This window comes from Dendrobates tinctorius, unplaced genomic scaffold (assembly GCF_039654945.1).
Source record: "Dendrobates tinctorius isolate UK_male_01 unplaced genomic scaffold, ASM3965494v1 ptg000250l, whole genome shotgun sequence".
Lineage (NCBI taxonomy): Eukaryota > Metazoa > Chordata > Amphibia > Anura > Dendrobatidae > Dendrobates > Dendrobates tinctorius.
In genome coordinates this window covers 37,617,459-37,642,304 of record NW_027361917.1, presented here as the reverse complement: position 1 = coordinate 37,642,304, position 24,846 = coordinate 37,617,459, and the positions used below count along the sequence as shown (strand labels likewise).

The window sequence follows — 24,846 nt, the reverse complement described above, 5'->3', positions numbered from 1 at the left end:
GAAAAACACCCCCATAGCATGATACTGGTACCACCATGTTTCACTGTTGGGATTGTATTGGGCAGGTGATGAGCAGTGCTTGGTTTCCTCCACACATACCACTTAGAACTTTTTGGTGATAATTCTATCTTCGTCTCATCAGACCAGAGAATTTATTTCTCATAGTCTGGGAGTCCTTCATGTGTTTTCTTAGCAAACTCTATGCAGGCTTTCATATATGTCTTGCACTGAGGAGAGGCTTCCATCGGACCACTCTGCCATAAAGGCTTGACTGGTGGAGGGCTGCAGTGATAGTTAACTTTGTGGAACTTTCTCCCATCTCCCTACAGCAATTTGTGGAGCTCAGCCTCAGTGATCTTCGGGTTCTTCTTTACCTCTCTCACTAAGGCTAGGTTCACATTAGCGTTTGAGTCCGTAGCGTATCATCCGCATATGCAAAACACATGTTACGCATGACAGAAAAACGCTGCATGTGCAAGCGGTTTTGCATGTGTTTGCGTTGTTTATAATGCGCATGCGTTCGATATGACATCAGACAAAAATGGGGTCGTATGGGATTTCTATTTACATTTTGAAGAACACATGCATATCAAACGCATGCGTACCAATGCTTTTTGTTTTTTACGCACTCATCTTAATGCTTGTGCATATTTGACGGACTTTTGACTCTTCAAAAAATGCAACATGTTGCGTTCGCTGCGCACCGCGAAGCGACGCATGCGTACGCAAAAGCATGCAAACGCATGTCCCTGCGTACACCATGTTAAATATACGTACGCATGACGCATGCGGATCTATGCGGATCAAACGCTGTGCACACAGACACAAATGTGAAACCAGCGTAAAGGGGGTTTTACACTAAGCGATATCGCTAGCAATATCGCTATAACGTCACCGGTTTTGTGACGTTATAGCGATATTGCTAGCGATATCGCTATGTGTGATACTTACCAACAACCGGCTCCCCGCTGATTGCGCGAGATTGGGCGGCTCCGTGGAGGCGGGCGGGAGGACGTCAGGATCGCTGTGTGTGAAAGGTGAGTATCGTCCGCTGCGTCGCTGCTGAATCGCTGTGAGGTCTGTGTGAAAGCTCACTAGCGATCATTTAGCGATGCACCAGCGATCCTGACCGGGTCGGATCGCTGGTGCATTGCTAAATGTAAAAGGGCCTTAAGACTCTTCTCTCACAATTGCTCAGTTTGGCTGTACGTCCAGGTCTAGGCAGACTTCTGGTGGTCTCGAACTTGTAAAGTATGGGGAGACTGGATTAAGTGTGCAGCTGTGGTTTCGGAGGTGCTGGCTAGAGATGTGTTATTTAATTTACTGATCATGTAAATTATGATAACCATCTGTCTGGGTAGTAAAGATAAAGTATGTGACTAATTATCTAAGGCTATGTGCACACGTAGTTTGGAGAGCTGCGGATTTTTCCCCGCGGATTTGTAAAAATCCGCAGGTAAATCCGCAGGTCAAAAGTCCTGCGGTTTACCTGCGGATTAGCCTGCGGTTTCACACCTCACAATGGATAAGGTGTGAAACCGCAGCGGATTCCGCACAAAGAACTGACATGCTGCGAATTGTAACCCGCGGAAAAATCTGCAGCATGGGCACAGCGTTTTTGGTTTGACCATTGAAAACAATGGTACTGTACAACGCAGCAGAAACTGCTGCGGACCCGCAAGGCCAGAAATGCTGCGGATCCGCAGCGTGTGCACAAAGCCTAAAAGTAACACCTATTTGAGTATGAATATGGTTTTATTGTAATGCACACTGTGGGAGAGGTTGGATGTTAGTTTTGGGTTAGGAAGGGGAGAACTGTATGGTGGTTATTTGAATGTCATTGAATGAATACCGTAAATGGATTATACAGGCACTAGTGATGAGCGAGTATACTCGTTGCTCGGGTCTCCCAGAGCAAGCTCAGGTGGTCTCCGAGTATTTTGGCGTGCTCGGAGATTTAGTTTTCGTTGTCTCAGTTGCATGATTGCGACTGCTAGACAGTTTGAATACATGTGTGGAATGCCTGTGCGTTAGGGAATTCCCACATATATTCCAGCCTGTCTAAAAGTCGCAAATCATGCAGCTGAGACGACAAAAACTAAATATCCGAGCATGCCAAAATACTCGGAGATCACCCGAGCATGCTCCAGGAGACCCGAGCAACAATGCTACTCGCCCATCACTAATAGGCACTATTCCTGTATATGTAATGTTTGATGACATGTAAAATAATTATTCTGCTGTAAACTATGTTATTTGGTGTTCAATAAAAGTTTATTGATTAAAAAAAGAAGGTTATCAAAATTCTTTAAAAAAACTATTATTTTGCTCATTTATGCCTACAGTGTACCTATTTCTCCATTTTGTTCATTATTTGTGTTTTCTGAGTTTGAGTTGGTTGAAAATGGACAGTCTGTAGCGTCACGTGTGACTGGATACACCGCCTCCAGCAGGGCGAATTTAAACAGAGTTAAGGGAAACACCGGGGAAACAGTTACAATGGAGGGCCCTGCAATAGGGAACGGGGACGGGGAGACCTCCTGCACTCCCCTGAGTCAGTGTCCCTACACTCCTGACGATCCCTAGGCAGGTTCCGCACTTGGCAACGAGCTGGATACCTCAAATCCCTAGCTCGCCCTGCACCTATCCCTTTCTAGTGAATTGGACGGTGCAGAAATTAATCCCACCACTGCACTAATACACACAAGTAAAGTAACAAACAGGGAAAAACACCACTTAGCTTAGCTCTGTTACTATTGCTCCCAGCAACAGAGTACGACACCAAAGTTCAGCTTCACCCCTGAAGCTTGACACCTGAATTCAGCTTCCGCCTGAAGCAATTACACCACAGCTCCCCTGAGCTGCAAGGGACTCCTCTGTCGTTCCTTCCTTCACCAGACTTGGTTGGAAATGAGCAATATCACCAACAGTGAGTGAGACCACCTGCAACTCCTTTATAGGTAGGAGCCAGGGAATCACACCTGCTTCATAATCACGTGCAATAACACTAGCGGCCACCGGGGGCAACTAAACTTAAGTAACCAGAGTGCAATGACCCTAACAGCCACCGGGGGCAAAACTAGAACTAAAACAACCACAGTGTAATGACCCTAATGGCCACCGGGGGCAAAACTAACTTTAAGCCAACAGCTTAAAGGAAAAAAAAAGGTTACTTGTGCAAAATCTGTCATAATCCAACCTGGATCATGACAGTCCTGCTGAGCTCAACAGGAGGCAGGGTAAATACCATACTCTCCTATAATTCCTGTATTGCAAGTTTCTCTTGTGATGGTCCACCCTATCTTTTTGACCATGTTTCAAGTAACTGCCCCCTTGCTGCCCTCCACAATCACCCCGACGTTATATACACTCCAGTGGGGAGTGGAGTAGACTACAACACATGAATTATCGCCTAATCTGTGAGAATTCTTGTAGAAGTCTCAACACTGTACATTTATGCTTGTTAGCTTAATAGAAATATACGGTACTTCTTACAGGAAGTACAGCTTGGATGTGCCGATATAACGCAGTAGGCTGTTTTGGATTTGTAGAATTTCAGGCAGGAAGCCAGCAAAATTGTGAATATAGCTCTGAACTATAAGGGCAATGTTCACATGGAGATTTTTATGTGAATTTTGAAGCAAATATGCTTCAAACGCAATCTCAAATACTAGTTGAATGCTCTTGCTATTATTTCAATGGAAAATCCAAACAGTTTCTTTGCATATTTTATTCCAACAAGGTGATATAAACTGCACTGAATAAAAATGAAGTGATATGTTGCTTCTTTTATGTGGCTTCCTTGTTGATGAGTCAGCTTGAAAATGTAGTGTGAAATCAAAAAGCTTAAAAACATTAAAAGGCCACATCAGAACTGCAAACCTTGTTGCAACTCACAGATTTTGGACATGGATTTCTCTTGAAAACCATATCTGATTAGTTCACATCTCTGTGTAAACACACCTAAAGTTACTTAATATCCAATATTGTATAAATGTTCACTGTGAAATAATGTTCAAAGGTATATATGTGCATTAAAATATAAGTGATAAAAGTATCATCAGCTGAAAACAAAAAGGTGAAAAGTAGGACAAGCTAATTATGCAAATTGTCTCTTCAGAGAGGAAGAGGACTAGAACTCTAGTGCCACCTATTGGAGGTAGCAATCCTAAAAGTCAATGTTGACCCTTTAACGAGCCTAGTTACATGACTTAGGATAAAAGCCAAGCCAGAATCTCCATTTGCAGACACTGTGTTTCGGGGTGCTGCCCCTCATCAGTGCAAAGTGGGAGATCTGGTTTGGCTGTGAGAGAGGCGTCTGACCGATATCCAAGAAGTATCATTTCTCCTTGCGGAGAATGACATGCTAAGCATGTCAAGGTGAGGAGACTTAAAGCCGCAAAGTAGGACAAGGACACGGTGAAAAGTAATCTAAAGCTTGTAGGGATTAACAGTTAATGTTTACAATGGCCAGGGAGGTATAAAGGTGCAGTTACACTGGCTCATCAATAAGCATGCTTCTTTCCTGATAATCAGCCAGTGTAAACAGGCTGACAATCCGAAAATAATTTAAATGCTTGCTTAATGGCAACCTGTCAGCAGATTTTTACACCGTAAACTAATGTCCTCTATTTAAAGGCATCTGAAATGTTGATTATGGCTATACCTTTTTATTATAAGTTTGTTTCTCAGTTTTCTAGAAATTAATCAGCAAATGTTTATGCAAATTAGCTCGCAAGTGAAGGAGGCCTAGCCTGCGATTATAGCTCTCCAACCTTTTTCACTCTTTCTCCTCCCACGACCCACTTACAGTCAATGTCAGGCAACACTCATCTCTTTGACCTGCTCCTTCATTCTGATTAGGAGAAGGCACTGTGATTCCCGGGAGCGGCACATGTGCAGATTGATAGTCCAGCTCAGGTCCTTACTGCGAATGCGCCAACCCCGGGAATGATGGTTGCTGTGCGAGATCTCCAGTACAGGAACAGGTTACAGAGAAGAGTGACCTGTCAATCACTGACAGCAGGCCCACAACAGGAGTAGAATGAGGGAGAGAGGCCAGAAAGTTTTAAGTGCAGGACCAAGCATCCTGCGAGCTCACTTGCATAAATATTCACCAATAGATTTATGTAAAATAAAAAAATGGACTTCTAATACAAAGTTATGAATATAATCAACATTTTGAGATGGTTTACATAAATTAGGTTAGTTTAACCCCTTACGTCCCGAAGGTATTATCGTTTTTACGTTTTCATTTTTCACTTCCCTTCTTCCCAGAGCCATAACTTTTTTATTTTTCATCAATATGACCATGTGAGGCTAGTTTCAGACTAGCGTTCGGAAGCGCAGCGCAGGGCAGCCGTTAAGCTCCGCCCCCAGCTGCGCCTCCTCCAGTCAGCTCCTCCTCTGATCGCATAACGCTGCATGCGATCAACGTACCCTATAGTTAGCGTTGGGTACGCTGGCCATGCGCTCGGCTGATTTGGCCGGCGCTGCGCCGAGCGCACAAAAATGCAACACAGTGCATTTTCAACAGCTGACATGTCCCGGCTTTGACGCGGGCTCACCGCCGGAGCCCTCATCAAAGCGGGGGTACTGCCATTGGACGTACTATTGCGTCCAATGGCAGTAAGGGGTTAAGGTCTAAAATCTTGCTAACAGGTTCCAATTAAAAAAATATTCATTCTCAGTAGCACACTGTCGTTTTTAAAAAGGCTACTGAGAAGAGAGATTGTTCTGTGTGCAAAGACTATCTTCTGTATTTTTGATCATTCTGGGAGCACTGGAAGTGCAGTCTGCCACTCTAAACAGGCTTCTAAATGACTAACAATAGGCAAATATGTAGCTAATTGGCATTCGGTTAACGGCAGCCATTGGTCAGTGTAGATGAGCTCTTAAATTGCAACAGAATACCTAACCACAAAAAAATCTTATCAGCATCCTCTAAGTGGTTTTACATTAGCGTTTTTTTGCGCATCGTGCGCATCCATACGCAGGCGTCATGTGTACCTATGTTTAACATGGGGGGCGCATGGTCTTGCGTTTTCACGCGTTCGTATGCGTTTTCGTGTGCATGCGTTTTATCAAGGTGTGCGCCTAGGCGCGCCAGACGCAACTTGTTGCATTTTTGGCTCCGCAGAAAGGCGTAAAAATAAACGCATGTGCACGCTGGCACGGAATGGACATGCGTTAGTCTGCGTTTTCTTGCGCATGCGTTTTTGGCGTAAAAATGTGTAGACACTGGTTTTAACCCCTAGAGAACGAATGCACATAAAAAACACAAATGCATGCAGAAATGCATGATGCGTTTTTTGCATGTGTTTCTACTGCGCACGATGCGCTGCGCAAAAAAAAACGCTAACGTGAAAGTAGCCTAACCGCTCATGTTGCATATGAAGGCGACAAGCTTACCCTAAATTGTCCATATAGGGAGATCATTGAAAAGAATAGAACAACAGCAAGGGGTCCCCAGAAATCAGGGTTGTCTCGTACGACTTGTCTGTTGAATCCAAGTGATGGCATTGGCATAAGAACGCAGCGTATTTTGTAGTAAATGTCTTTAAGGTCAATGTCCAGTTCCTCCCTGCAAAACAGTAACGTAAGAAGTAAATACCACAGTATAACAAGACATCCAAAGTCTTTGGTATTTTTAGTTGTCTTTAAATTTATGCCCCCAATTGCTAGCTAAATATGGGGAAAGATATATATACACAAGGTGATTAAAAAAGGATGGTGAAAAAATGAAGGCCTGTAGTTAACAGAATATCTCACAAAATGTATTTTTTATGTTTTGAATTTATATTAAAACGTTCAGAAGTGTAAAATATTTAAATGGAGTACTTTTTTTTCATAACTTAAATTCAGTCACTGGGGGACTGCCCTTTTTATGTGCTTGTGTGTAAGTGTCTGAGCATGACACTACACATTGCACATATGGCAGCTCCAGACCATAAGAGACTGCAGTCAGTGTTTGACCCCTTCTATACTGTGGCTGCATCAGTTGCCATCTGTACACGACCTCTGGGCTGCCTAATTCACAGCTGTAGGTAGAGCACGGCGCAACTTTATTGTACACCAACGTAGAACACTGGCCTATAGTTTCTGTCTTGTCACCTGTACTCACTGCAATCTGAGTGGAGCAGTCATGTTTGCAGGACTCAGGGTATGTGCACACGTAGTTTTTAGTCTCTGCGGATTTTGTAGAGAAAACCGCAGGAAATCCGCAGGACAAAGTGCTGCGGTTTATCTGCGGATTATCTGCGGTTTATCTGCGGTTTTGCCCTGCGGTTTTACACCTCATAATGGATGAGGCACCCTTATCATTTTCTTGATTTGAACACTCCTAACTACTTTTTTCTGACTTCCTGAAGCACTAAATTGGTTTTGTAACCTCATTGAGCTTTGATCTTCATAGCCAGGTGTATCAAATCATGAGAAAAGGTATTTAAAGTGGCCACTTGCAAGTAGTTCTCCTATTTGATTCTCCTATGAAGAGTGGCATCATGGGCTCCTCAAAACAACTCTCAAATGATCTGAAAACAAAGATTATTCAACATAGCTTTTCAGGGGAAGGATACAAAAAGTTGTCTCAGAGATTTAACCTGTCAGTTTCCACTGTGAGGAACATAATAAGGAAATGGAAGAACACAGGTACAGTTCTTGTTAAGCCCAGAAGTGGCAGGCCAAGAAAAATATCAGAAAGGCAGAGAAGAAGAATGGTGAGAACAGTCAAGGACAATCCACAGACCACCTCCAAAGACCTGCAGCATCATCTTGCTGCAGATGGTGTCACTGTGCATCGGTCAACAATACAGCGCATGCATAACGCCTTTTTGTATGACCAAACAACTCAATCTTTGTTTCATCAGTCCACAGGACCTTCTTCCAAAATGTAACTGGCTTGTCCAAATGCGCTTTTGCATACCTCAGGCGACTCTGTTTGTGGCGTGCTTGCAGAAACGGCTTCTTTCGCATCACTCTCCGATACAGCTTCTCCTTGTGCAAAGTGCGCTGTATTGTTGACCGATGCACAGTGACACCATCTGCAGCAAGATGATGCTGTAGGTCTTTGGAGGTGGTCTGTGGATTGTCCTTGACTGTTCTCACCATTCTTCTTCTCTGCCTTTCTGATATTTTTCTTGGCCTGCCACTTCTGGGCTTAACAAGAACTGTACCTGTGTTCTTCCATTTCCTTATTATGTTCCTCACAGTGGAAACTGACAGGTTAAATCTCTGAGACAACTTTTTGTATCCTTCCCCTGAAAAGCTATGTTGAATAATCTTTGTTTTCAGATCATTTGAGAGTTGTTTTGAGGAGCCCTTGATGCCACTCTTCATAGGAGAATCAAATAGGAGAACTACTTGCAAGTGGCCACTTTAAATACCTTTTCTCATGATTTGATACACCTGGCTATGAAGATCAAAGCTCAATGAGGTTACAAAACCAATTTAGTACTTCAGGAAGTCAGTACAAAGTAGTTAGGAGTGTTCAAATCAAGAAAATGATAAGGGTGCCCATACTTTTGCACCGGTGAAATTTTGTTTAAATGCAGATTGCACATTTTCTGTTAGTACAATAAACCTCATTTGAATCCAGAAATATAACTGAGTCCATCAGTTATTAGATATATGAAACTGAAATACCTGTTGCAAAAAACAAAATTGTTATAAAGAAAAAAGGTTAACATTAATAGGGGTGCCCAAACTTTTACATATGACTGTATATATATATATATATATATATATATAGCACAAGACTTCATAAAATCAACAAAAATAGGTGTAAATTGTTTGTCAAGGAAGAATGGGCAAGAATTTCAGTCTCTCGATGTATAAAACTGATAGACATACCCTAAGCGACTTGCAGTTGTAATTGCAGCAAAAGGTGGCGCAACAAAGTATTAAGTTAAAGGGGCCGAATAATATTGCACGCCCCACTTTTCAGTTTTTGAATTTCCACAAAAATTTAAAACAACCAATAAATTTTGTTCAGCTTCACAATTGTGTCCCACTTGTTGTTGATTCTTCACCAAAAATTTACATTTGGTATCTTTATGTTTGAAGCATGATGTGTAGGGAAGAGGTTGAAAAGTTCCAGGGGGCCGAATACTTTCGCAAGGCACTGTATGTGCCCCCATTGGAAAAGAAGACTGGAGACAAAGATCAAGGTGGGGGAAGGGAAGTCAGCCAACTAACAAAAAAAAGAAGGGTGTAATAAAGCTGGACAAATACACAGGCCTGACCCCAACTGAAGCCCTAGAGACTGCTAAACAAAGGCTCGCAGCACTCACTGCAAGACTAGGGAGATACACTAGAAAAGCTGAGGCCAAAAAGGTAAATGCCCTGTTCTCCAAAGAATCATCCAAGGTGTACTCCCAACTACAGAGTAACAGCACAAAGGCAGAAACTCCACCAATAGCAGAGACTGAACAATACTGGAGGGACATATGGGAGAAGGAAAAAAAAAAAAAAAAAAACACACAACACCAGTGCAATGTGGCTGCAAGATCTGAGAATGAAACACAGCAACCACCTAGAGCAAGAACCAGTCACCATTACAGAAGCAGACATCCAACAGCAGGTCAAGAACATGACGAGCTGGACAGCACCTGGCCCAGACATGATCCACACCTACTGGCTAAACAAATTAACGGCGGTACATGAACACAAAGAAGAACAGTGCTGATCATGAGGGATCATCACAAAAGAACAGTTCCATCCAACTACCGCCCAATAACCTGCCTTATAACAACATGGAAACTCCTGTCAGGCATCATAGCCAACAAAGCTACAGAACCATATGAACCAGTACATGAATCCAGGTCAGAAAGGTACTGGGACCAACACCAGAGGCTCTAATCACCAGCTCCAATAGACAGAGCAGTCACTGAAGACTCAAGAGCCAGACAGACCAATCTCCACACAGCCTGGATTGACTACAGGAAAGCCCATGACTCAATTCCACACACATGGATCTGTGAATGCTTGGCTCTCTACAATGTCAACAGGAAATTAAGAACCTTCCACAGAAAGTCAATGGGGCAATGGAGAACAACATTGGAAGTCAACTCAAGACAACTAGCACAAGTGATCATTAAATGCGGCATATACCAAGGTGATGAACTTTCCCCATTGCTGTTCTACATGGCTTGAACCCCTCAGTCAGATAATTACAGAGTCTGGCTATGGATACAAGTTCAAGAGTGGAAGCACCATCAACCATCTCCTCTACATGGGTGACATCAAGCTGTATGCGAAAAACGAACAAGCAGGGCTGTGGAGTCGGAGTTGTGGAGTCGGTATAAAATGGACCGACTCCGACTCCCAAAATATATAATAAATTGTGTACAGTAGTTCAATGCAGAAAGTGCAGAATATATTTTCATAGGAATTTGGGAAAGTTATGAAATGTCCTATAAATGGCTGTTCTATTCCTGATCTAAGGCTACATTCACACACAGCGTTTTTCAGCTGCAAAAGCAGATCAGCATTTAAAAAAACCGCATCACCTGAAAGGTTTTTGAGCTCATAGATAATGTTTTCAATAGCAAAAGCAGATTAGAAATCTGCTCTATCCATTTATCCATATATGTCTATCCATATCTTATCTGTACCAAAAAGAATGAAAGCCAGGTAGCACACGGACTAACACTCCTTTTTTTTTTTTTTTTTAGCACCAGTCAGGTACACCTCATAGCTGCCCGAAAGGATGCCCAGTAACACATCAAGATCAATTGAAAGTTGGAATAAATAGACTGCATTCATCACCACATCTTCTTAAGGTGCAGGCTTTATTTTCAAGTGTAGGGGTGTGCAGTATGACGCTCTGCGGAACAGTATGAGGTTCCGCCCCCCCCAGGTTGGATCCTGGCTACGCCCGTGGTGTGAATGTAGCCTGAGGGTCTAGGCTTTGTCTTAGCTGAGATAAGTCATAGTGTGTGTATATGTATATATATATATATATATATATATATATATATAATTAGAAAAAAAGAAGAAACAGCACAGTACTTGGCTTCGGGCCCCCAGGCAAATAGTCCAGTATCAGTCACAGTATCCAATACTCATTCCAAATAGAGGCAGCACTCCATAGTTAGTTTTCAAGTGATAGTGAATTTATTAGACCCACATATCAGAGCTCTGATACGTGGGTCTAATAAATTCACTATCACTTGAAGCTAACTACGGAGTGCTGCCTCTATTTGGAATGAATATATATGTGGAATTATATGATTAACAAAAAAGTGTGAAACAACTGAAAATATGTCTTATATGCTAGGTTCTTCAAAGTAGCCACCTTTTGCTTTGATTACTGCTTTGCACACTCTTGGCATTCTCTTGATGAGCTTCAAGAGGTAGTCACCGGAAATGGCTTTCACTTCACAGGTGTGACCTGTCAGGTTTAATAAGTGGGATTTCTATCCTTATAAATGGGGTTGGAACCATCAGTTGTGTTGTGCAGAAGTCTTGTGGATACACATCTGATAGTCCTACTGAATAGACTGCTAGAATTTGTATTATGGCAAGAAAAAGGCAGCTAAGTAAAGAAAAACGAGTGGCCATCATTACTTTAAGAAATGAAGGTCAGTCAGTCCGAAAAATTGGGAAAAGTTTGAAAGTGTCCCCAAGTGCAGTGGCAAAAACCATCAAGCGCTACAAAGAAACTGTCTCATATGAGGACCGCCCCAGGAAAGGAAGACCAAGAGTCACCTCTGCTGCGGAGGATATGTTCATCCGAGTCACCATCCTCAGAAATGGCAGGTTAACAGCAGCTCAGATTAGCGACCAGGTCAATGCCACACAGAGTTCTAGCAGCAGACACATCTCTACAACTGTTAAGAGGAGACTTTGTGCAGCAGGCCTTCATGGTAAAATAGCTGCTAGGAAACCACTGCTAAGGACAGGCAACAAGCAGAAGAGACTTGTTTGGGCTAAAGAACACAAGGAATGGAAATTAGACCAGAGGAAATCTGTGCTTTAGTCTGATGAGTCCAAATTTGAGATCTTTGGTTCCAACCACCGTGTCTTTGTGCGACGCAGAAAAGGTGAACGGATGGACTCTACATGCCTGGTTTCCACCGTGAAGCATGGACGAGGAGGTGAGGAGGTGTGATGGTGTGGGGGTGCTTTGCTGGTGACACTGTTTGGGATTTATTCAAAATTGAAGGCATACTGAATCAGCATGGCTACCACAGCATCTTGCAGCGGCATGCTATTCCATCCGGTTTGCATTTAGTTGGACCATCATTTATTTTTCAACAGGACAATGACCCCAAACACACCTCCAGGCTGTGTAAGGGCTATTTGACCAAGAGGGAGAGTGATGGGGTGCTACGCCAGATGACCTGGCCTCCACAGTCACCAGACCTGAACCCAATTAGAATCATAGAATCGTAGAGTTGGAAGGGACCTCCTGGGCCATCTGGTCCAACCCCCTGCTCAAAGCAGGATTCGCTAAATCATCCCAGTCAGATGTCTGTCCAGCCTCTGTTTGAAGACTTCCATTGAAGGAGAACTCACCACTTCTCGTGGCAGCCTGTTCCACTCATTGATCACTCTAACTGTCAAAAAGTTTTTTCTAATATCTAATCTGTGTCTCCTCCCATTCAGTTTCATCCCATTGCTTCTAGTCTTTCCTTGTGCAAATGAGAATAAAGTTGATCCTTCTACAATGTGACAGCCCTTTAGATATTTGTAGACAGCTATTAAGTCTCCTCTCAGTCTTCTCTTTTGCAAGCTAAACATTCCCAAATCCTGAAACCTTTCCTCATAAGACAGGGTTTGCAGACCGGTCACCATTCTGGTTGCTCTTTTCTGAACTTGCTCCAGTTTGTTGATGTCTTTTTTAAAATGTGGTGCCCAAAACTGGACACAATATTCCAGATGAGGTCTGACCAAAGAGGAGTAGAGGGAAATAATGACTTCACGTGATCTAGACTGTATGCTTCTGTTAATACATCCTAGAATTGCATTTGCCTTTTTTGCTGCTGCATCACACTGTTGACTCATATTCAGTCTGTGATCTATTAGTATACCCAAGTCTTTTTCACATGTGCTTTCTCTTAGCCCTATTCCTCCCATTCTGTATATGCTTTTTTCATTTTTATTGCCCAGATGTAGTACTTTGCATTTCTCCCTGTTAAAAATCATTCTGTTAGTTGCTGCCCACTTCTCCAGTTTATTTATATCTTTTTGAATCCTCTCTCTTCTCTAGTATTAGCTATCCCTCCTAGCTTTGTGTCATCAGCAAATTTAATCAGTTTACCCTCAATTCCTTCATCTAAATCGTTGATAAAGATGTTGAACAATAGAGGGCCCAGGACAGAGCCCTGTGGTACCCCACTTGAGACATTCTTCCAACTGGATGTGCAGCCATTTACGACCACTCTTTGGGTCCGATTACTAAGCCAGTTATGAATCCACCTAACAGTTGCCTTGTCCATTCCATACTTAGTCATTTTTTCAATAAGGATTGTATGAGTGACTTTGTCAAATGCTTTGCTGAAGTCAAGATATACTATATCTACAGCATTTCCTTGATCCACCCAATCAGTGATTCCGTCATAGAAGGAAATTAAGTTAGTCTGACATGACTTATTAGTTACAAACCCATGCTGACTCTGTTTAATCACTTCATTCTTATCCAGGTACTTACATACATGTTGTTTAATAATTTGTTCAAAGATCTTTCCTGTTATAGAAGTCAGACTCACCGGCCTATAGTTGCCTGGGTCCACCTTCTTCCCCTTTTTGAAGACAGGAACAACATTTGCTCTTCTCCAGTCTTCTGGCACTTCTCCTGTTCTCCAAGAATTTACAAAGATTATGGAGAGGGGTTCAAAAATTTCTTCTGCTATCTCCTTCAGTACTCTGGGGTGTAATTCATCTGGACCTGGAGACTTGAATTCATTTAGGTTAGCTAAGTGTTTCCACACTATCTTTCTGTTTATAGATATCCTGGATTCTTCTATTCCCTTAATAGGACAGTGAAGAACAGTTGATGTTACATTTCCTTTCTGAGAGAAAACAGATGCAAAATAGGAATTTAAAAGTTCAGCCTTCTCAACATCCTGTCTTACCATTTCATCATTTTCATCCTGTAAAAATCCTATAGCATCTTTGACTTTTCTTTTACTTTTGACATATCCCCAAAATCCTTTATTATTGCTTTTGACATCTCTTGCAACCCTCAATTCATTTTCAGCTTTAGCTAATCTGATTTGTGCCCTGCAGGTTCTGCAGACAGCATTATATTCTTCTTTAGATATGCCTCCCTCTTTCCATTTCATAAACATTTTTTTCTTCCTTTTTTACCATGTGCTTAAGTTCTGTGTTCATCCATCCTGGTTTCCTTAAATGCTTCCTATTCTTCCTCTTTTTTCGGAATTGTTAACAACTGTGCTTTGAGAATTTCAGTTTTCAAGATTTCCCATCCTTCCTGGACATTTTTGTCTTTAAGGATATCCAGCCATTGGATCCCTCCAATTCTCTTTCTGAATCCCTTAAAATCTGCCTGTCTGAAATCTAACCTTGACGTCTGAGTCTTCACAGGTCTTCCGCCTCTAGTTATCCAAAATTCTAAAATAGCATGGTCGCTACCTCCTAGGGTCCCAGACACTTTTACCTCCTCAACCATTTCCTCACTGTTTCAGGATTAGATCCAAGGTAGCAGTTCCCCTTGTTTTCTCCCCTACCTTTTGGAAGATAAAGTTGTCAGCAAGAGAGGATAAGAATTTCCTTGACCTGTTAGTTTTGCCTGAGAGAGATTCCCAACAAATGTCTGGATAGTTGAAATCTCCCATGACAACTATGTCATATTTTTTGGAGAACTTGGCCATTTGATGCATAAAGAGTTCATCCATGTCTTCAGCTTGCACAGGCGGCCTGTAGTAAATGCCTACAATGGTGTCCTTTCCATTGTTCTGTCCTTGTATTCTTACCCAAACAGTTTCCACAGAACTCCCAGTCTCTGAAGCTTCAATCTCTGTGCAGATATACGCATTTCTAACATACAATGTGACACCTCCTCCTCGTTTATCAAGTCTGTTTCTTGCAAATAAGTTGTATCCTTCTAGTCTTGTATTCCAATCATGTGTATTGTCCCACCAAGTTTCAGTGATTCCAATGACGTCATATTTCTTTTCCTGTGTTAGTAGTTCCAATTCTCCTTGTTTGTTGCCCATGCTTTGTGCATTAGTATAGAAACATTTTAGTTTGTGATTGGTTTCTCTTTCTCCAATATTTTTATTAATTAGATTCTTTTGTCTTTGTTCTTCCTTTCCACTTCTAATAGCAGAGTTCTCAATAGCATTTGTCAGGTGTATGGCTTTTTCTGGTCTTTTGCTTCCCTTCCCATGTTGTTCTAGTTTAAAGCTCTCCTTACAAGTGTAGCAAGGCGACTTCCAAACACATGCTTTCCAGTCTTCGTAAGGTGCACCCCATCTCTAGCAAGTAGTCCATCATATAAGTAATTCACTCCGTGATCCAGAAATCCAAATCTTTGCTGACGGCACCATCGACGTAGCCAGTTGTTCACCTGCAGAATCTTATTCCACCTCCTTGTTCCATGGCCATCCACTGGGAGGATGGAAGAGAAGACCATCTGCGCTCCCAGTTCTTTCACTTTCTTGCCTAAGTCTTCAAAGTCTCTGCAGATGGTTTCCAGGTCATTTCTTGCGGTGTCATTTGTCCCCACATGTAGTAGCAGGAATGGATAGTCATCTGTAGGTCTGATGAGTCCTGATAAACTGTCAGACACATCTTTAATTTTTGCACCTGGAAGACAGCACATTTCTCTTGAAGTTATATCCGGTCTGCAGATAGCGGCCTCTGTTCCTCTCAACAGGGAATCCCCCATGACCACCACTCTCCGTTTATTCTTCACAACATTTTTCTTTCTCCATCCAGGAGGACTCTGAAGGCGTACAAGGTTGCTGTTTGTCGGCAAAGTCTTATCCTGATGTATTTCTTCATCGTTTTCCTGCCTGAGAGCCTGGTACTGGTTCCTGAGCAGTATGGGTGCTGACTGCCTCCTGATCCTCCTGCTTCTCTGGGTCACATGTCTCCATTCCTCTGTTTCTTCAGGTGCACTTCGAATTTCTTCTCTTTCTGTAACATGAAGACATAATTCTGCTCTGTCCAAGAACTCTTCACCTTCCTTAATGATCTTCAACGTAGCTAACCTCTCTTCGAGATTTTGCAACTTTTCCTCCAACAGGGACACAAGCTTGCATTTGTGGCATGTGAAGTTTGGCTTTTCCACTGGTAAGTCTGTGAACATGTAGCAAGAAATGCAGCTCACCAAATGGCTCCTGGCCTCTTCCATATTGAGATTTCTTAAAAACGATGAAAGATGAGCCAAAATTCGGCCCGCGGTTTGAGATGGTTTGGGGTGAAACTGGACCGCAGAGTGAAGGCAAAAGGGTCAACAAGTGCTAAGCATCTCTGGGAACTCCTTCAAGACTGTTGGAAGACCTTTTCCGGTGATTACCTCTTGAAGCTCATCAAGAGAATGCCAAGAGTGTGCAAAGTAGTAATCAAAGCAAAAGGTGGCTACTTTGAAGAACCTAGAATATAAGACATATTTTAAGTTGTTTCACACTTTTTTGTTACTTATATAATTCCACATGTGTTAATTCATAGTTTTGATGCCTTCAGAGTGAATCTACAATTTTCATAGTCCTGAAAATAAAGAAAACTCTTTGAATGAGAAGGTATGTCCAAACTTTTGGTCTGTACTGTATATATGTAATCAATATTATATAGTGTTGTCATGGTTTGAACAGGGTTCTTGCCCTGCACTCACAGGGTTAAGTGTTCGTGGCCTCTTTCTGGATCTGGGAGGGGTATTTATACTCACTCTTTACCAGGGTTCTCTGTCAGCTATACTGTTGTTCTGGTGTGTCTGACCCCTGGTGTGCGTGTATTCTGCGTTGCTTGTTTGATTCCCGTGTATGACCCAGCCTGATCCCTCACTCTGTACTCCGTCTCTCGCTTTGGTACTACTGTCTTCTCCGGTTCTGACCTCCTGGCTTGGCTATCGTTACTCCGTTACAGTTTGTCCCTATTGTACCGTCTATTGCCCGTTCTGGTTTTCTGACCTATTGCTACGTCCTGACTATCCTTTCTGTCTAAACCCCGTGGTACTGTATTGCTATCTGGTGCTTTGACCCTGGCTTCGTCTGGTTTCTGTCTCTGTCTATGCCCCTTGGTAACATTGCCCCGTAGTTACCTTTCTAGGAGTTTCCCTGCAGCTCCTAGATCTGTGGAGCTTAGGCCACGCCCCCAGCAGTCATGTGCTTCAGGTCCTGATAGTCTGAAGCACGCATCGTCACCGCTGCTGCCCTGCTCCACAGGTATCTGTGAGTACTGTCTTTGCACTCAGGACACCCGCACTGACACAGTGAGCAAGTGCAGTGCGGTGTTCCTGACATTATAGCTGACCATTTCAGTTTTTTTTTTTCCCCCTCTGAGGAAAAAAAAAAAAAAAAAAAGTGTGTTATCTTCATGGATCCCATACAAGCCTTGGCTGATCAGGTCAAGCACCTGACCCAAATGTTCCACAAACTTAATGTGGAACAGCGCATGATGGCCCAGACCCAGCAACAGTTGGTGGATACGGTACAGGGGGCTGCCTCTACAGGGGATTCTTGTGCTGGGGATAGAGATGTGTCATTGGCATTTCCAGAATCTCCGGTCAAATTGCCAGACCTTTTCTCAGGGGATAAAAAGGAGTTCAGGTCTTTCAGAGAGGGATGCAAGCTTTTTTTTTCTCTGAGGCCCCGCTCTTCCGGGGATGAGTTCCAGAGGGTGGGGGTCGTCATTTCCCTACTTCGGGGGGCTCCACAGGCATGGGCTTTCTCTCTCTCTTCCTCTGCTCCTGAACGCATGTCTGTGAATTTGTTCTTTGAGGCTCTGGGGCACATTTATGATGAGCCTGATAGAGTGCGTCTGGCAGAGGATATGGTGATGAGTGTGACACAGGGAAGGAACTCTGCTGAATGGTTCTGCTCTGAGTTCAGACGCTGGGCAGTGGAGGTCTCCTGGGATGACGCTGCCCTCCGGGGTTTGTTCTGTAGAGGCCTGTCCGAACGTTTGAAAGATGCCCTAGCCCTTCATCCTCCACCGGATTCTTTGGAGGACGCTATGATCCAGGCTGTCCGCATGGACCGTATGCTGCGGGCAAGAGGGGTCATGCTGCAGGAGACCCCTTTATTCTCCAATCTGAGAGACTCTGCATCTAGTCCTGAGCCCATGGAGGTTGGTGCCACGTCATTGGAGGAAAAAGAGAGTAGACACCGAAGAAACAACCAATTGTGCTTTTACTGTGGATCCGCTGGACATTGGAGAAGGAACTGTCCTTCTTGCCCTTCTTCAGTGAAGCCGTCAGGAAAACGACTGAGTCTGGGTAACAATCGAGGAGGTTGCCCAGACTCCCAGGTACCCTTTAACTCGCTTACTAAAATTCTGCTTCCGGTGGAACTGGAACTTACAGGCGGCCCGGTTGGGACTACCGCCTTTGTTGACTGTGGTTCTTCTATTAATCTGATCGATGCCAAAGTTGTGACTTTTCATAAGATAGGGACAGTCAGGTTAAAAGATCCTTTTAAAATCGTGGCAATTGATTCTTCTCCTATCACCCAGGAGGGAATTTGTTTCATGACTGATACCTTTTCTCTGAAAGTGGGTTCCACTCACGTGGAAAAATTAAGATGTTTTGTCATAAATAATCTGCCGGCTGGACTGATACTGGGTATGCCTTGGCTTCAACGTCACAATCCTACTATTGACTGGGTCACAGGGGAGATCATTCAGTGGGGTTGTATGGCTAATGGTCTATGTTGTAACTTGACAACCCTTGTCACCCCAGTAAAATCTGTGTCAGTGTCGTCTGTCGATCTGGAAGGTATTCCGGAGTGCCTGAAAGATTTTCAAGACGTATTTTCTGAAAGTGAGGCTGAGGCGCTACCACCACATAGACCCTTTGATTGTGCCATTAATCTAGTCCCTGGAGCCAAGTTACCCAAGGCTCGCTTGTTCAATTTGTCCGGGCCCGAACGTCTAGCCATGAAGGAGTACATTACTGAGAGTCTCCGCAAAGGGCATATTAGGCCTTCTGTTTCACCTGTGGCAGCGGGTTTCTTTTTTGTTAAGAAAAAAGATGGTGGTTTGCGGCCGTGCCTCGACTTTCGGGAATTAAACAAAATTACTGTGAAAAATACATACCCTCTCCCCCTAATTCCTGATTTATGTAACCAACTCACCGGGGCCAAGTGGTTCTCTAAACTGGATTTACGTGGGGCATATAACCTTATAAGAGTCCGTGAAGGGGACGAATGGAAAACAGCATTCCTGACGACTGAAGGGCTGTTCGAAAACTTGGTTATGCCCTTTGGTCTCACCAACGCTCCTGCTGTTTTTCAGAATTTTATTAATGTAATTTTCTCTGATTTAATCGGTCGTTTTGTGGTTATCTATTTGGATGACATTCTGGTGTACTCGGTGGACAGTCAATCTCACTTGCACCATTTGCGGATGGTTCTCATGAGACTGAGGGAGAATCATTTGTATGCCAAGCTGGAAAAATGCTCATTTTTTATGCAAGAAGTATCCTTTCTGGGGTTGATTGTGTCAGGAGAGGGGTTCCGCATGGATCCTAAGAAAGTCCAGGCTGTTACAGAGTGGGTGCAACCTCATGACTTGAAAGGGTTGCAACGATTTTTGGGCTTTGCCAACTTTTATAGGAAATTTATTAAGGGCTTTTCGCAGGTGGTAAAGCCTCTAACGGACCTCACTCTCAAGGGAGCTGATGTAAAAAATTGGTCTGTAGCTGCAAAAAACTCTTTCATGACATTAAAAAAGTGCTTTTCTTCAGCCCCTGTATTGGTACAACCCGACCCGTCAAGACCTTTTGTCGTGGAGGTTGACGCCTCGGAAGTGGGGGTGGGGGCAGTTTTGTCTCAGGGCCCTCCTACCCTTACTAACCTGAGGCCTTGCGCTTTCTTCTCTAAAAAATTTTCCTCTGCTGAGAGAAATTACGATGTCGGCAATAGAGAGTTGTTGGCGGTAAAGTTGGCTTTTGAAGAATGGAGGCATTTCCTGGAGGGGTCTGTTCATCCCATTACAGTCATCACTGATCACAAAAATTTGGCCTATATCGAGTCTGCCAAGAGATTGACCCCCAGACAGGCTCGGTGGGCACTTTTTTTTTCTCGTTTTCAGTTTACCATCACATTCCGCCCGGGATCTAAAAACATCAAGGCTGATGCCTTATCCCGAAGCTTTGATTCGGTGTCCCCTCCAGAACCTCCCTCCTACATTCTTCAGCCAGGAGTAGTGGTGGCCGAAATCTCATCTGAGTTACAGTCCAGAGAGGGATTTTGGAGGCCCAGGCTCGGGCTCCTGGTGGTAAACCCCCGGGTAAATTGTTTGTACCTGAACGTTTCCGTCTCGGACTTATGCAGGAATTTCATGATTCTGTGTTGAGTGCTCATCCTGGGATTGCAGCTACCCGGGGGGCAATTGCGAGGGATTTCTGGTGGCCCTCTATGGTAACAGATATTAAAAAGTTTGTGACTGCATGTGGGGTGTGCGCTCGTTCTAAAAGTTCTCAGGTCCGGCCGGCCGGGAAATTGGTGCCTTTGCCAATTCCGGATAGACCATGGACACATTTGTCCATGGATTTTATCACAAATCTTCCCCCTTCCAGGGGCAACTCAGTGATATGGGTGGTGGTGGATAGGTTTTCAAAACAAGCTCACTTTGTACCTCTCCCCGTGTTACCATCTGCTGAAACCCTGGCCCGCTTATTTATGCAGCATATAATTAGGTTACATGGAGTGCCTATGAATGTGGTGTCAGACAGAGGGGTACAGTTTGTAGCCAGGTTCTGGAGGGCTTTTTGCAAAAAGCTGGGGATTTCGTTGTCCTTCTCCTCTGCCTACCACCCAGAGTCTAATGGACAGACGGAGCGCACGAACCAATCGTTGGAGCAGATTCTGAGATGCTTGGCCTCTTCCAGGCAGGAGGACTGGTGTGAGGTATTGCCCATGGCAGAGTTTGCATTCAACGGTCGTGTGAGTCAGTCTACTGGGAAGTCTCCTTTTCAGGTCAACTATGGCTTTAACCCACATTTTGGAGAGTTTTCCCGTATGGATTCAGGTTGTCCTGGTGCTGAGGATGTGACACAACGTCTTAGAATTCTTTGGAGGGAGGTTCAGAGGAATATTTCCAAGGCCCAGGAAAACTATAAGCGGTTTGCTGACAGGAGGAGGGGGCCAGGTCCAGCATTTGCAGTAGGGGAGAAGGTGTGGCTATCCACCCGCAATATCAAGCTTAGGATACCTTCTATAAAGCTGGGCCCCAAGTTTATTGGCCCATACAAAGTTGTGGAGGTTGTTAACCCAGTAGCCTACCGACTGCAGCTGCCCACCTCCTTTAAAATTTCTAATGTCTTCCACAGGTCCCTGTTAAAGCCTGTGGGGACGGTGAGAGAGGATCCCTCATCAAATGCTCCGCCAGTGCTGGTAGAGGGGCAGCTGGAGTATGAAGTAGGGCGCATTGTTGACTCCCGGTGGGTGCGCCGGAGACTCCAGTATCTGATACACTGGAAGGGGTACTCTCTGGAGGATCGGTCATGGGTTCCGGCCAGTTCGGTGCATGCCGATCGTCTGGTGCGGGCTTTCCACGCCAGATACCCAGACAAGCCTGGGGGTCCAGTGGCCCCCCATTAAGAGGGGGGTAGTGTCATGGTTTGAACAGGGTTCTTGCCCTGCACTCACAGGGTTAAGTGTTCGTGGCCTCTTTCTGGATCTGGGAGGGGTATTTATACTCACTCTTTACCAGGGTTCTCTGTCAGCTATACTGTTGTTCTGGTGTGTCTGACCCCTGGTGTGCGTGTATTCTGCGTTGCTTGTTTGATTCCCGTGTATGACCCAGCCTGATCCCTCACTCTGTACTCCGTCTCTCGCTTTGGTACTACTGTCTTCTCCGGTTCTGACCTCCTGGCTTGGCTATCGTTACTCCGTTACAGTTTGTCCCTATTGTACCGTCTATTGCCCGTTCTGGTTTTCTGACCTATTGCTACGTCCTGACTATCCTTTCTGTCTAAACCCCGTGGTACTGTATTGCTATCTGGTGCTTTGACCCTGGCTTCGTCTGGTTTCTGTCTCTGTCTATGCCCCTTGGTAAAATTGCCCCGTAGTTACCTTTCTAGGAGTTTCCCTGCAGCTCCTAGATCTGTGGCGCTTAGGCCACGCCCCCAGCAGTCATGTGCTTCAGGTCCTGATACTCTGAAGCACGCATCGTCACCGCTGCTGCCCTGCTCCACAGCTATCTGTGAGTACTGTCTTTGTACTCAGGACACCCGCACTGACACAGTGAGCAAGTGCAGTGCGGTGTTCCTGACAAGTGTTTTACATATTTACAATTTATTACAGTTTGTGTTCTAAAGTTGTATTCCAATAAATATATATTATGTTCTATCTAAATATCTTGATTATTGTATCATAAAAATTATTAAATGTCTGATGTTCACATTGTACTACAATAAATTTTTCACTTAAATATAAGCAATATATGTGGGAGTCGGAGTTGTGTTGTCAGAGTCGGTGTAAGGGAAATTGAGGAGTCAGAGTCGCAGGTTTGGCTTACCAACTCCACAGCCCTGTGAACAAGACATCAATTCACTGATCCACCTGACAAGGTTCTACAGCGAAGACATCAGGATGTCCTTCGAACTGCAGAAGTGCGGCCGGTTGGTAATAAAGAGAGGCAAGGTAGTCAAGGCTGAAGGAGTGGAATTACCAGGAGGGCACAAAGTAGATTTACAGACATGCTACAAGTACCTCGGCATTCCACAGGGATACGGTAACCATTATGAGGAGGCAAGGAAGTAGCAACATCCAAATAACATCAAAGGGTAAGACAGGGCCAGAAAAGCCAGCTCAATGAGAAGAATAAAATCTGCGCCATCAATACATATGCCCTGCCAGTTAACAGATACCCCTGCTGGCATAGTGTGCTGGCCAAAAGAAGAGATGGAAGCTGCAGATATGAAAACCTGAAAGCTCCTCACAATGCATGAAGGTCTCCACCCTTTGTCTAACATCCAAAATTGTATACCCAGAGAAAGTAGGTGGTCAAGGCTTGATAAGCAAACAAGCCACCATCACGGATGAAACAAGGAGTATCCAGGAATACATCAGAAAAATGGCACCAAAAGATGAGATGTGCCATGACAAGACAAGCCGCTGCATGGGAAGTACCATCGACAGATAAAGGAAGTGGCTGACATGGAGAAAGCCTACCAATAGCTGGAGAAAGCTGGACTCTGAGACAGCATACCGGCACAAGAGCAAGCATTAAGTACCAAATCCAAAAAAGCAAGAATCTACCACACAAGAGCCAAGGTGGAGACTATGCAAAGATACCTCAGAAACAGTCCAACACATAGTGGCTGGATGCAAAATGCAAGCACGAACAGTGTATACCGAATGCCACAACCAAGTAGCGTGAATTGTATACAGGAACATCTGCACAGCATATGGGCTAAGTCCCCCTAAATCCAGGTGGGAGTCACCAGAAAAAGTGGTGGAGAATGGAAGAGCTAAAATCCTGTGGGACTTCAAGATCCAGACAGATAAGCAGGTGTTGGCTAACCAACCAGACATTGTGATAGTAGACAAGGATCAGAAGACAGCAAAGATAATAGATGTGGCAGTGCCAAGTGACAGCAACATCAGAAAGAAGGAATATGAGAAGTTGGAGAAATACCAGGGCCTCAAATGAGAACTGGAGAAGATGTGGAAGGTGAAGGCAACTGTGATTCCAGTGGTGATAGGAGCACTTGGTGCAGTGACTCCTAAGTTAGGAAAATGTCTACAATATCTGAACGCTCTCTCTGTCCAGAAAAGCGCAATGCTGGGAACAACTAAGATCCTGCGAAGAACCCGCAAACTCCCAGGCCTCTGAGCTTGAGAAAGGACAAAAAAGACCACCCCCATGTAGGAAGGAGGGTGTGTGTGAGAAGCAGAGAGAGATAACAATATTCTCATGCTATTTGTTACTTTTGCAAATCTTCCCATAGTTTCCAAAAAGCAAGGAATACTGCTGTCTGGTGCTGTTAGCACTTTTGCCACGTCAAAACTGTGACACACTTGTTTTAAATCTGCCACTTCATTACTTTGTTGCTTTTATAGAGCTAGTAGAATATTGCCTGAATTTTTCTTAAAATACAAAGTAACAAACAATGGAATAAGGTTATTCAATCCAGCGAGTTCACTAAATTATTATATACAGTGCATACACTTCTAATTTTTTTAAAGATTATTCTTACATTGCAACAATTTTTCCAAACCTGCCAAAAACCTTTGCACAATACTGTTTTTATTCATGGCAATACAGTAAAATTCACTGTACGATAGATACAGTACAACTCATTCACCATTAGAATTCAGCTCTGTGATTTATAAATTAGTCTGAAATATATGAAAATGGTGGAATTGAGGAAACTGAAAAACAAATATAAAAAAGATAAAAACAATAAATAAGGAAAAGTATAAACCAAAACTTAGCAGATATATTTTAAGGCAAGGGTGGGGAACCTTCAGGCATTTACAGCTTGCAATGGCATTTCCTCCAGCCCCTGGGAAGATTCCTGGGGATAACAAACTCCCGGCGGCCCTTTAATTCTATCTTGACACGCTGCAACCATGACAGGTGAGGATCTATCTTTGGTTAGCCAGTATATATATATATATATATATATATATATATATATATATATATATATATATATATATATATATACACACACTCACTGGCCACTTTATTAGGTACACCATGCTA

The 24,846-nt window shown here is 43.7% G+C and overlaps 1 protein-coding gene across 1 annotated transcript in view; it reads right to left on the bottom strand.

Annotated features, from left to right (window-relative positions):
* Positions 1-24,846, bottom strand: part of YIPF4 (Yip1 domain family member 4) — a 73,208-nt gene that overhangs the window by 10,204 nt on the left and 38,158 nt on the right. The window contains exon 3 of the mRNA XM_073557618.1: positions 6,412-6,583. Within this exon, the coding sequence (XP_073413719.1) occupies positions 6,412-6,583 (172 nt within the window). The remainder of the gene's footprint in view (positions 1-6,411; positions 6,584-24,846) is intronic.